The sequence below is a fragment of the Mus caroli genome, chromosome 7, assembly GCF_900094665.2.
Source record: "Mus caroli chromosome 7, CAROLI_EIJ_v1.1, whole genome shotgun sequence".
Lineage (NCBI taxonomy): Eukaryota > Metazoa > Chordata > Mammalia > Rodentia > Muridae > Mus > Mus caroli.
In genome coordinates, this window is record NC_034576.1 from 104,161,043 (window position 1) to 104,174,088 (window position 13,046).

The 13,046-nt window shown below is 51.0% G+C and overlaps 1 protein-coding gene across 9 annotated transcripts in view; it reads left to right on the top strand.

The window, feature by feature from the left end:
* Pde2a (phosphodiesterase 2A) overlaps positions 1-13,046 on the top strand; it is a 90,242-nt gene that overhangs the window by 64,715 nt on the left and 12,481 nt on the right. For all 9 annotated transcript variants that reach the window (XM_029479520.1, XM_029479517.1, XM_029479518.1 and 6 more), the window contains 2 exons: positions 7,554-7,663; positions 8,551-8,606. In XM_029479520.1, the coding sequence (XP_029335380.1) occupies positions 7,554-7,663; positions 8,551-8,606 (166 nt within the window). The remainder of the gene's footprint in view (positions 1-7,553; positions 7,664-8,550; positions 8,607-13,046) is intronic.

Genomic DNA, 13,046 nt, shown 5'->3' on the forward strand with positions numbered 1-13,046 from the left:
GCCCAAGGGTGTTATGGGCCCTGTTCTCAAGTTTTCCCTGCAGAATGAAGTGTGAGACCCAGACATGTGGTAGGCAGATAGGCCTGGATTTTAGCCTAGTGGCATGCCTGCCTACTCCTCAGCCCAAAGGAAGACTAACCTTGGTTGACCTTGAGGGAATGAATTTCCTTTTGACCTCAGTCTCTTTTTCTGTGAAATGGGTGGGACTGGGGACAGGCTTCTCTCAAGTGTGACCATCGAGACATAGTGGAGGCACCTGCCTGTGTGCAGCTACCTGGGCAGCGGTGGGGGAGGGGTGATCCGGCAGGAAGCTGAGCTTTTTGGTGGTTGCTGGCGGCTGCTGGCTGGCAGAGAGCAGCAGGTGTGGCTGGAGGCTGGATCGTAAAGATAGATAAGGCTGAGGTGGCGGACAGAAAATGACCGAAGGTGGTGTTAGGGAGAGGCAGGGTGGAGCCTTTCCGACTCTGCCCACTCCGAGGGCATGCTCAGTTAAGGAGCAAAAGTGTAGTTCGTCTTTGTGTGTCCCTAGGCTTGCTTGTTCTCTTTTCTCCCCGGATTAATCCTTCCCTGCTCATCTTCTGTGGGTCAGCAGCACCCATTTCATGAGACATGCACAAGGGATTCCCTGCCGATGAGAAAGAGCCAAGCTTCACAAAAGGGGGCTGGTCGCCATGGCATCCCCAGGGAGATTCTGTCTACAGAAGAGTTTGGGACTGGCAAGCAGGACACTTGGGCTTCAGGGCGTTGTTGCCGTGATGGCAATCCTATTGTTTTCTCCTGGGCCTCTATTTTCCCCTCTGTATAATGATCAGGTTAGTCCAGCCCTGAAATTTACTGGCTTTGACAGGGATTCTGGCCCGGAAAGGAAAGAACCCCTTGAGGCTCCCCTTCCCAATCTCCTAGCCTGTCTGAGACCCCAACCAGGCATCCCCAAACCTCAGATTCCCCACTGCCAAGTATGGGAGCCTTAGGCCTTCCAGCTGTCACTTGGGCATAGCCTTGGCTACCGTCACAGGGCACTTCCTCAAGGCAAACCTGGTTTTTTCTCATGACAGAATCCAATTGTCCATCTGGTTTGTCTTGGAGAACACAGTGACTGTCCGTTCCCATTTCTGGAGTCTCATTCTGGCAGAGGAGAGCCAGGTGCTGGCCTAGATCATTATTTGTCTTCAAGAGAGAGATGAAAGGTCATAGAAATTAGTGCACGACTCAGGGAGGGATGGAGGGATAGTGAAGAGATGGAGGATCAGTGAGGTGATGGGGTTTAGTTGGGGGGGGGTCGGTGAAATGATGGGGTTTATTAGGAGATGGAGTTCAGTGATGGAATTGGGTTCAGTGAGTGGGATTTAGTGGGGGGTTGGGGTTCAGTGAGGGGTGGCATTCATTGAGGGCCTTCAGTGAGGGGATGAATTTCGGTGAGATGGTCAAGGGGATAGTCAATCATGGCATAGAAGGCATGGCAGCGGGTCACACCATATCCACTGTCTGTAAGCAGAGAAGAGCGAATGCTTGTACCCAGCTAGCTTTCTTCTTTTTATTCAGCATGAGATCCCAGCCCACGGAATGTGCTACCCACATTTAGAATGAGTCTTCCTATATTAATTAACCTAATCCAGAACATGCCTCACATGCATGCTCAGAGATTTGTCTCCAAGGTGATTCCAGACCCTGTCAAGCTGACAATCAATATATACCACCACAGAGGCTGAGTGAGGGGGTGGGGATCCGTGAGGGGTGGAAGCTGAGTGACGTGATGGCATGGAGAACAAGTGGGGCTCCGTGGGGTGACAGAGACTTAGTGAGGACCACAGCAAGGAGCAGGGCCCAGTGGGGATGAACTGTCAGTAAGGAGAAGGGATCAGGGAGTTGAATGGGTCAGGGAGAAGTTGGGATTTGTAGGGATGGGCTGAGAGTGAACTCAGTACGAGGCTACGGGGAGGGATTTGGTTAGGGCTGGGGCTTAGCAGGACATGGAAAAGGATGGTGTTCAGTGAGGAACAGGTATGGGTAAGTCTCAGTAAAGGACGAGACCAGAGAAGGATGCAGGAGCTCCGGGAGGTGGAAAGGGCCTGGACACGTGGCCCTTTCTAAGCTATTGACCTTGGCCACACACAGCTTCCCCCTCTATTCTCTCTCCATTAAACAAATAGTTGTTAAAGGAACGGAACTGTCATAAACTCCACGCCCGTTCCTCTCTGCGCTCTGGGCCCATCTGTCTTTTCCTTCACTGGGGCAGGCCATGACCACCTTGGCACCAAGACTGGGCATACAAGTCTGGGCAGCAGGGCTGGGGATGGGATTGAGTCCCTTGCCCTCTGTCCCCAGAATCAGCCTGGAAAACAGCAGGAAGGAGGTGGGAAGAGCTCTGGGCTCTAGCCATAGTCAAGCCTCTCCCAAAGTAGTGGGGAGCCCCCATCTCAGCTGCCTTATTTATAGTCTGTGGGCATTTGTGGATCATTCAAGCAGTGCACATTCTGGGAAGGATGTGACCAAGAAAGTAGGCGCCACAGGAGTGTGTGTAGCATGCCCTTGTCTGAGACTGTGTTCTGTGACGGGACCAGAGAGGACAGAACTCAGAGCAAGGTGCCAAAACTTCCTTAGAGTTGGGGATTTGGGGAGGCCCTGTGCTTGCTGAGGACCTGGTTCAAGTCAAGGCTGCACTGTACTATCTCAGCCTGTCTCTCCTCTGGTCCCAAGGCCACTGGGACTAGATTTCCAGTGTCAGATACTCTTTCTCTAGTGAGAAATCTACCCAGGTAGACAGCTCGAAGGATCTGAAACAGAATTCAACCATGTCTTTTTCTGCTCAAATTTCTGTCAGGGTTTCCTCACCCATCTCCCCACAGCCCTGGGCTCTCCATGGCTTTGCGTTGCACCGTCCAGCCATACCTGCCTTCTTGTGGCTGCACTTTCCAGCAGGCACATATTACTCTCCCCTTTGAGCCTTTATATGCTCAGTTCCCTCTGCCTGCTCATCTAGTCCATCCATCTGTCTGACCTCTGTGTGTCCTTCAGGACCCAGGCATCTCCTTTCTGACCCCACTTCCACCCCAATGAGGATGGATCGGGCATGCTTTTCATCCTTTTGTCTTGGCTCTGGTACCTAGCTCTATTGTGGATCTGTGTGTCTGTCTCTACATGATGCTAGGATCCCTGAGTCAGGTATGAGTCTCACCCCTCATGTCAGCTCTCTCTGCTGAAGCTGAGTCTGAGTCAGAAGGGCCATATAGGAGACTGCAGTGTATATCGCCAAGGCCTCTTGTCTAGGAAGTAGGATTCTTGTTCTGTTAGGGAGGACAGTTAGAAACCCAGGTGGGAGACCAGTGGCTGGGGTAGAGAATCACCACTGTGGCTTTGCAGTGGCTTGAGAGTAGAGAGCAGGGTGCAGCTGTGAGCGACACATCGGAAACAACCCATCAATTACTGAAAGGAGCTAAGGAGAGAGAGGCAGCTAAGACAGTCTACAGATGAGTCACAGGAGTTTTGACAGGGAAGGAACTAGAGGCAATACATCCAGGCTGAAATATCTTTACTGCACTTTAGGGACATCCAGGGTGTCCCTGGTACCTCCAGGTGACCTTGGAGTTTCTGGTGTCTGGAGCTGTGAACCAGAGACTTATGAGGCCATGTGCACAGGATCTTGGGGGAAGGTGCAGCTGGGTCTGGGGGTAGGAAGTGAGATAGTATGGATTTCAGAGTTTACCAACCACCAGCATAGGGAGCACCATCCCACTTCCAGCATGTCGAGGTCAACTAGCATGGTGGGGTTTGAGACCCAACCCCCCCCCCCAGCCTTCATCAACTTGGTCAAGAGGAAAGATGGCTCCCATTGCCCTTCTGCCATCCTGACTTCAAGCAGTTTGAACAGTCCAGGCTCTAAATGTGAAGGGTGACAGATGAGAGACAGTCCTGGTTCTTGTAGATTCTGAATTGGCTGGAAAGGCAGGGAAGGAATGCCTACTGTGTGGTTCACAGTGCTGTGTGACCTTGAAAGAGATGCTCAACCTCTTCGGTCCTTTTTTTTTTTCTCCAGCAGCTGTGACCTCCTGACTTGGTGACTTGCAGGCCACCCCTCCCTCTTCCTCATCTAATCTGTGCTGTATTCCTCCAGTGACCCCCGATTGCACGCTCCAGAGTCCCGGCTTGTCTTCTATCCAGGCCAGGCAGTTCTTATAAACACAATACGTGGAAGTTGCGTGAGAGATGAGGAACCCAGGGAGATTAATCAGCAGGGAGTGACATTTGGTGAAAAATCAGGTGCTTAATTAGGCAGGAAAAGCCAGAGGCCTGGGGGAAGGTGGTGTTTGTGGAGGGCAGAGAGAAATCTTCTTTACATAGCCAAACTCTCTAGCCTCAGTTTCTAGCCTCCACATGAGCCATCACATGCCTCTGGCATTGTCCAAGCAGTTATTAAACCGAAATCTGGTACCAGCTGCCCGGGTTCGAAGCTTCACTCTACCTCTTATTAGCTGTGTGACCACAGATAGGTTGCTTAACCTGTCTGTACTTTAGCTTCTGCTTCAAAATGAAGATGGCAATAATTTTTAATCTCTAGCGATGTTAAGGATTCTGAGTCAATATGGGATGTTAATCTTCATTGCCAAAATGTTTGGAGTTGGGATCACCTAGGAAACGCTGGTCGATGTCTCTGTGCAGGTGTTTCCAGAGAGCTTTAGCAGGGAGAGAAAGTCTATTCTGAATGTGTGTTCTGGGGCCCAGCATCCAACTTTCTCTGCTCCCTAACTACGAATGCAATGTGACCGGTTACCTCACATTCCTTCTGTAATAAATAGAGAGCGGCTTTCTCTCACCTGCCCCAGCCATGACAGCTACGCCACCACACTGTGTGCCCAGACAAACCCTTCCTTCTTTAAGTTGTTTTGTATGTATATTTTGTCATAGAAAGGAAAAAGGTTAATACAGAAATTGGTACCAGAAGTGGGGTCATTGCTGTAATAAACCTGACTATGTGGCTTGTAGGTCTTTAGAACTAAGTGCCCTGTGGGGAGGATTGGGATATTTTGGGGGCTGGGGGTTAGGAAAGCTCTAGAGTGCCACAAAGGGAGCTTAACAGGCCGGGCCATTCTTATGTTCCTGCGGAAGACCAGAATTCCAGTATAAATGTTATCAGGATGATTCTGTCTCACAAGATTTCAACTAGGAGTGAGGAACCTATTGGGAATGGGACAAGAAGGTATTTGTTTAATATACTGCAAATAATCTGAAAACATCCAGGTTGTGTCATAGTTATTGCTCATCGCAGTTATAGAGATTTATAATTAAAATTCAAAGCAGAAATGTGCAGTTTATCAAGAGAATACAGTTGTGAATGTGAATGTGAATACAGTTGAAGGTTGTAGACATAGTGGATGTTGACAGATGTCTACACATTTAAGAGATTTGCACCACTAAACAGAAATGTTGTGCTTCGCACTGAGCCAATAGGAAATGTGGTCTGAGGGCTGAGCTGTAGCTATTGAAAGCTCTAGCTATTAAAAATGCGGATTCACCTGAAGGATAAGTGATTGAACTGAGACTGCTACTGGGGGTTCTTGGTTCAAAACAACTGACTAGGGAGACATCTTTTTCTAGTGGAGTCACCACAGTGCACAGAGGTTAGTTACCACAGCTGTGGTAGCAACGGGCCCGTCTACGTCATCAGGCGATATCAGAATTTCAAAGTGGCATCCCTATTGAATCTGTTTGGCACATGTAAAATATGAGTCATGGGACCATGTAGGCTTGAGCCAAGGTTCTAGAAAGTCCATAGGTTCAGGAAATGCTTTTCAGGGTCAGATTCCCTGCAAGGAGGTCCCGGGAGGCCACTGCATGAGATTCCAAAGTGAAGCCCACATTTTAAGGAGACCCCAGGATGTTGAAGATGTGAGGATTATCTACCAAGAAAAGCACCAGGCATGAAGTTGAGCCAGTGCAAGAAAGAGGATATTCTTGCTACAGGTGGCCGGGCTGGAGACGTGGGCACCCATATAGTACCACCAAGAGCCACAGACACTGGATCTTTGAGGCCCGCAGCTTGCTTTGCTGAGTATCCAGTCTCATTTTGATTTGACCTTTCCTTGTTGCGTGTCCTTAGTCCTTCCTATAAAATGGGAAGGATTATTCTGTGTCACTGCATATTGGAAGTATGTGAGTTGCTATTTGATTTTACATTGGTGTGCAGTTCAGAGGTTACCTTGATCCTCGGCTGAGAGTTCAGAGTTTGAGCTTTTGAATAATGTTAAGAGTTTTGAAGACTCTTACATATAAAGCGCATATGTTTCCCATTGTGAGGTGGCCTTTGAGGACCAGAAGAAGAATGTTAGAATTTACAATGATGTGTTGGGTAGCTGGGGGGCTTGGGATGGTTAATCTTCATTGTCAGTATCACCTGGGAGATTTGGCATCACCCAGGAGACACACCTCTGATGTGTCTGTGAGATGTTTAATTAGAGGGAAGACCGACCTGGAGCATGGACCATGCCACCCCCTGGTCTAGGGTCTAAAGTCAGTTTAAGGAAGGAGCAAATGAGAAGCCAAGATGACCACCTGTTTCATCCCTCTGCTTCCTGACTATGGATGCGCTGTGACCAACTGCCACGCACTTCCACGGCCACACCCAGAGCTGCTCTCACTGTCTTGCCTTCCCTCTCACAATGGACTGAACCCTCAAACCATGAACCAAAGGAATCCCTTCCTTCCTTCCTTGAGTTGCCTTTGTCAGGGGTTTCCTTACAGCATCAAGAAAAGTAACTCACACATCATCTATGCCAGTTGCATGGTACATATAGCTGTGTTGGTGCAGGGAATGCCCAGCGACTATAACTAGGCTGCCTCCTGCCATGTCTCCCTCTCATGATTAGCACTAAAACTTGTTGAACAGATGTGAGACGTGTCCTCTCCTTAGCCTCAGCTCCTCCTGGGATGCTCAGAGAAGGTAGATTCCTCACCTAAGGCCAAATAGAAAGGCTAGGGTTTGACTTGACATCTCTCACTGTGAGCGAGCCTGGTGTTCCTCTGCTTTCTATTTCCAGAGGATCCACCCTGGGCTGTGTGCATATGTCTTCCCCATGTCTACCAGCAAGAGGCATGGAAGGGTAGTCTGTGGCTCCCTGCCTTTTTACACAGGGCACGGGCCAGGCAGGCTCTGGGAAGGGTCCCGCTCTCATTTTGACCTTCCTCGTGTCTGTCTCCAGGCAAATCATCTAGAACAGTGGTTCTCAACCTTGCTAATGTTGTAGCCCTTTAACAGAGTTCCTCATGTTGTAGTGACCCCCCCAACCATAAAATTATTTTCATCACTACTTTATAACTATAATTTTGCTGCTGTTATGAAGTGTAATGTAAATGCCTGTGTTTTCTGATGATCATAAGGGACTCCTGTGAAAGGGTCATTTGAGCTCTGAAAGGAGTCTTGACCCACAGGTTGAGAACTTCTAATCTAGACTCTGACATGTGTGCAGGGTTCAGCCTGTTTGTATCACCAGGCTGATGGAAGTGGGCCCAGCCCCTCTTTGATCCAGGGCCTGAGAGATGAGCCCGTGTCTTATTTTCAGAGAAGCTGTGATCTCTCAGAAGCGGCTGAGTTGCAATGGGCTGGGACCTTCGGACCTACTGGGAAAGCCCTTGGCCAGGCTGGTGGCTCCGCTGGCTCCTGACATGCAAGGTAAAAACTAGAGATTATATGGGAACGGGGAGGCTGTGGCTCTGTTTCCAGGTCATGTCTGCTTTCTACCCATCCTCATCTGCCTCTTCCTTGTGCTCTCTGTCTCCAGCTGTTTCTCCTCTAATTTTCTCTCTAACATGCTACTAATCTCCCCAAGCCTAATTTCCTGGCTGTAAAATGGGACAACAGTGCCTTTCTTGAGGGGGTGTTTTGAAGGCACAGATGAGATGGCTGTGTAAAGGGTCTCAGTGACTGTTGGCTGCTGTAGCTGTGTGCTTGTGCCTGTTGCCAGATGGGGCTGGAGTTGTTGTCATGTTCTCTGTCACTGTCTGCGTGTCTTTCTCGTCCTCTCCATGTCCCCTGTCCGCCATGTGTCTTTCTGCCTCGTGTCTCAGTCTCTCTAGGTCTCTGTCCTCTGTCTCGATGTGGAAAGTGCACAAGACTGGGAGTCAGGAGACCTGACTTGCTGAGTGATCTTGGGCAAGTCACTTCATCTTTCTGGACCTCAGCTTCCTACCTATAGAACCAGGATCCTCAGCCCTCCTTCCCTCCCTCCTTCCCTCTCTCTCTCCTTCCCTCCCTTCCTCCTCCTCCTTCCTTCCCTCTCTCTCTCTCCCTCCCTCCCTCCCTCCCTCCCTCCCAGGGTTTCTGGGAGAATCACAAGAATGTTGTGAAGTGAGGGGACGTCCTTCTGTCTAGGGGTTGTCGCTGTGATTGTCTCTGTCACTGACTTGGGTCTGCTCTCTGTCTCACTGGGCCTCTGGGTCTCTGCGTCTTTGTCCTGGCCTCTCTGTCTGCATCTTTGTCTCCTTCCCTGGGTCCTTACTCAGTATCTCTGGGCCTCACTGGGCCTGCAGGACCACCTCATTGCCTTCTCCTCCCCTCAGTGCTTGTCATACCCCTGCTGGACAAGGAGACTGGAACTGTGGCAGCTGTCATCTTGGTAAGAGGCTGCCAAAGTGGCTGGGTTGTGGGTAGGATGGGGAAGAGGAAAACAGGGCGGGGGCAGGGGGGACTGTGGTTGGAGCCTCTCTCTCTCTCTCTCTCTCTCTCTCTCTCTCTCTCTCTCTCTCTCTCTGTGTGTGTGTGTGTGTGTGTAGTGTGAAGGTGCACTACCACTGGAGTAGACTGGAGGCAAATGAGGGCTTGACCAGAGCCTGGGCCATCTTCGTAGTCCAATGCTGGACCTCATCCTGGTAGGAAGAAGCCACTGGTCCATTGGGTGATCCAAGTTTCATCTGAACTCAGCCCTCATCAGTTTCCTCTTGGAAAACTCTGGATGTGTTATAGGACAGGGACACATTGAGGTGATTGTGATTAACAGACACTGAAAGAGCACAGAAAGGGACATGAGGCTGTCCACACTAGAGACATTTAGGCAGTTTAGGTATCTGAGATGCTGCAGCTAGGGGCTTAAAGAAAGGTGAGTGTCCCCAGAGGAGCTGCCTGGGTGACAAGCAACAACCAAGACGCTTCTCGCTTCTCGAAGCCGCAAGCCAGAGGGAAGAGAAGGGGCCTTCATCAGAAGTGGAGACACATGGGAACTCAAGAGGTTTCTTTCCTCGGGTTCCTGGATGCTCTCTACTGCCCCTCCCGGGGGCCCCGGGCTTCTGCTTCACAGAAGCATGGAAAGGTGGCTGAGCCTTGCCCGCTAAGGTTCTATTCCTCTTCTAATCTCTTTCCCATATGGAGATGGATGTCAAAATCCTTGTCCTGTCCCAGGAAAGGGCTTGCACCCCAAGCCACAGCAACTGGTGATCTGCCAGCATCAGAGTGGTAGTTCCCCAGACAAATAAATTAGGCTCCAAGGGACTCCTCCTGATCTCATTAACAGGGAATTAGAGGTCTCAGAAGCGCGCCTGACCTTTCCTGAGCTGCAGGGCAGGCAGTGGGATTGGAGGGGGGCAGCCACCCACTGGGGTGAGGTGCCTGCCTGGCTTGGCTCCCTGACACCAGGCCCCATCTGCCTGAGGGAGGAAGCCCAGAATCATCCTTACTGATCCCCAGTCCCAGTTATTCCCCTGGTGAGATCTGCTGTGGACAGAACTCTCATACCCGACGTCTTGCCCTGTTTCTTGGGTAACCTGTCCTGGAGCTGGCAGACTGAGGACAGGCCAGGGCAAGTGTACAAGCTGGGGTAGGGAGACAGTGGCTTCAGTCCACCTTCTCTGTAGACAAAACATATCTAGAGGTGCCAGGCTCCTTGCAAGCCCTGTCCGCACTTTGAGACCATGAAGATTGAGATGGGAAGGAAAGTATTTCCCCCAAGGTGAAGACATTGCGGAAGTTGTTCATCTTGGCAACAGAAGGATGGTTGCCACACTTGCCTTGGCTAGTGTCAAACAGTGGTCTGAGCTTCAGCTTTCTGGAGAGAGGAAACCCCAGTGTAGTCTTAACTCAGCCAGTGCTGCCTTCTGGGTGCTGGGGCCAGCCATTTCTACTTCTTGGAGCTTGTTGTCTGGGGACAGGCAGGGACACCTTCAGGCCACCAGGAGCCAAATGAAGTAACTGCAGCCAGCAAGTGCCCTGGTGGCAGTTGGAGCAGCAAGGGGTGGCCTCCCAGTGGAGAGAGCCTTTGAGTGAGGCTTTGGGGTGTAGGTAGGAGGTGGGAAGGCTGAGGAAGGAAAGGGCAGTGGGAAGAGCATGAGCAAAGGCAGCAGGAGAGGAGGTGAGAGCAGAGAGGGTGAGAGTTGGGAGAGGAGTGTGAACCAGCGAGGCTGAAGTGTGAGATGTGTACTACCAAGGAAGATGTTACCTGGGGCTCAGAAGTTTCTGACAGACATTCTCTCATCTGCTCAAAGATCCCGACAAGAGCGAAAAGCTCTTGAAAGGACTTTAGAGCATCTCACTGTCCAATTCTCTAAGCCTGAATTTCCCCAGTCAGGTAGAAACACTTCTTAGGATGCCTGCTCCCCAAGGCACACACATCTGACAGCTGCTCCCTCGGTCACACGATCTTTCATCTCTCCAGAGGCAGCACAGGCAGCCATGGGGTACCCAGCTGCTACCCAGTCCTGAAGGTAGAGGGGACAAAGGAAGAGGGAGGGCCATAAGTCATCAGCTCCTTCCTTGATAACTCCAAACTTTTATCTGGGTCTCTGCTGTCGGTGTCTATTGTCTACACATGCATGCATGCAAGCAGGCAGGCATGCACGCACCCACACACACATTCATCCAAGACCTACTTCCTACTATGGAGCACTGCGCTATGTTCTGGGAACACAGAAATGACCAAGATAGGTCATCAGCTCCCGCCTTCAGACCATTTGTCTGGAGGGCATGAAACAGGTGGTAAATGTAAGGGAGGATTGCAGCCACTCACAAGCTGTAGCCAGCAGACTGGGTAGTCCTGTGAGGAGCACTGGGTTAGATGGAGCTGCAGTCAGCAAAGGACCTGCTGAGCAATGTGCCATCCAGGTGCACAGCTGAGTGCCTGAGTTCTCGGCTTTCCCGGCTCAGTTCAAGGCGCCTTGATTGCAAAGTCTTTGTGTGGAAAGCCTCACTCTGTTTCCCAGTTCTGGGATAATAAGTCTCTTTGAAGAGTGGGCGGCTCTCGGTCTCTGGCATATGATGCATGCTTTGTGGCTGCTCCCTGTCCCCTAGCTCTGCCTGTTAGCTCCTTGCATGGAGTAGGGTGTTCATGACATTAGTCATGCTGAACTTGATGAGGGTGGGCCTGGTAGCCTGGCCAAGTTTTTCATTCTTTCTAAACACTGGTGCCCACCGATTAGCATTTCCCACTGAACCCCAGACACCCACCTTAACATTAACATTTACAAGGGTAAATGTTACCACATGGAAATGTGTTGGGGGGATGAACTGGTTTGTGTTATGGAATGTCGGAAGTATGGGTGTGGCTCTTGGGAGTATGAACTAGTTTCTTGAGTGTGTACATGTGGATGGTGCGGGCAGTGGTGGTGTGTGTGTGTGTTTCCATGGGGGAGTGAATGCAAGTGTGTACATGTGAAGGGGCCTAAGGTTCTTGCAGTGAGTACCTGTGTGTGTCTGAGCATGTGCTGACGGGTGGACTGAGGCAGCCCAGCAGTGCATGCTGGGATGAGGGAACATCACAGTTTCTTCTTTTCCCTCAGCATTTTCAGCCTCACAATTCTGCTTCTGGGTCCAGGCCTTTGGGAAAGCAAGGAGCTGGTTCCCCCACTGCACCCAGCTCTAGAGGGGTCCCACCTGCCCCTCTCCCTGAGAGATGGGGCTCTCCTCTACATCCTAACCAGAAAAGGCCAGCACAGTTATGTAAACAGCATGCAGCCTGCCTCAGATGTCCTCGGACACCTACCTCATTCCCAGCTTAAGCTTCAACTCAGTCCTAACCCCACCCCCACCCCCAGTCTCCTCTAGGTCTTCCTGGCTCTAGTCTTGCTTCCTGTCATTTACCCTCCATCCCATAGATGACAGCTATCAGATCTAAAGTTTACCACAGCATCCTAAATCCCAAGTTCTAGGCCCTTCTCTCAGTGACTCCAGGGACTTTACTCTCTATCCCAGGGACCTCATCTTCCTGTAAACCTCCCAGTTGGCTCCTAATCAGGACAGCATTCTATCTACAGCGCCCCCTTCTGCTTGTACTTCCAGTGCAGGAAACCCCCCAGATCACATTCCTTCTAAGAGTCACAGTCTATGTACCTCAACCCCCTCAGGTATAAGGTCCCACACCCCCTTCCACACGTACCCCGACTCATCCCGCTCCTGGCCAGCCTGTGAGCTTCCTGCTGGTCTCCTCCTCCTCATCTGTTCCTGGCAGGGGACCCAGCGCAGGGAGGCAGGCAGGGGCTGCTGGGTGAGGGAAGCAGGATGAAGCCCACACCCCCTGCGAGCACTGTGGGAGCCCCACAGGTGGCGAACAGCTTTGAGTAAGCTAAGGAAGTTGAGACAGCAGGTGGGGAGAAAGCCTTGTTGGCGGGCCACCATGGGTCCCTAGACTGTCATCTCTGCTTCTTTCCATCCCCATCTCTCCACATTTCTCTCTTCAACACCCAAGAGTGCTGGAGGAAGAGCATAAAAGATGGCTGAAGTGAGCCCTGGTGACTAACTAGCACAGGGACACAGGACAGGGGAGGATAACCAGGTGGTAAGAATGAATCTAGAGAGTCAACATGGAAGCAGGAAGGGGAGGGGTGGATAGAGATGTCCTAACGCTGCTACTTTCTGCTTGGTAACTTTTGGAAGGTCCCCCACCTCTGGCCTCCCTGGCTCATCTGTAAGGGGAAGATTGCATCTCCCCATGGTGAGAACCATGTGTAAGGCAAAAAGCACTCCCTCCCTCAGTCCATTCATCTCTACACAGCTTCCTGGCAGGTGTCAGTCATGCTGGGCTCCCTTCTTTACCCCAGATGTAAGGGCAACTCAAACCCCACTCAGAACGGAT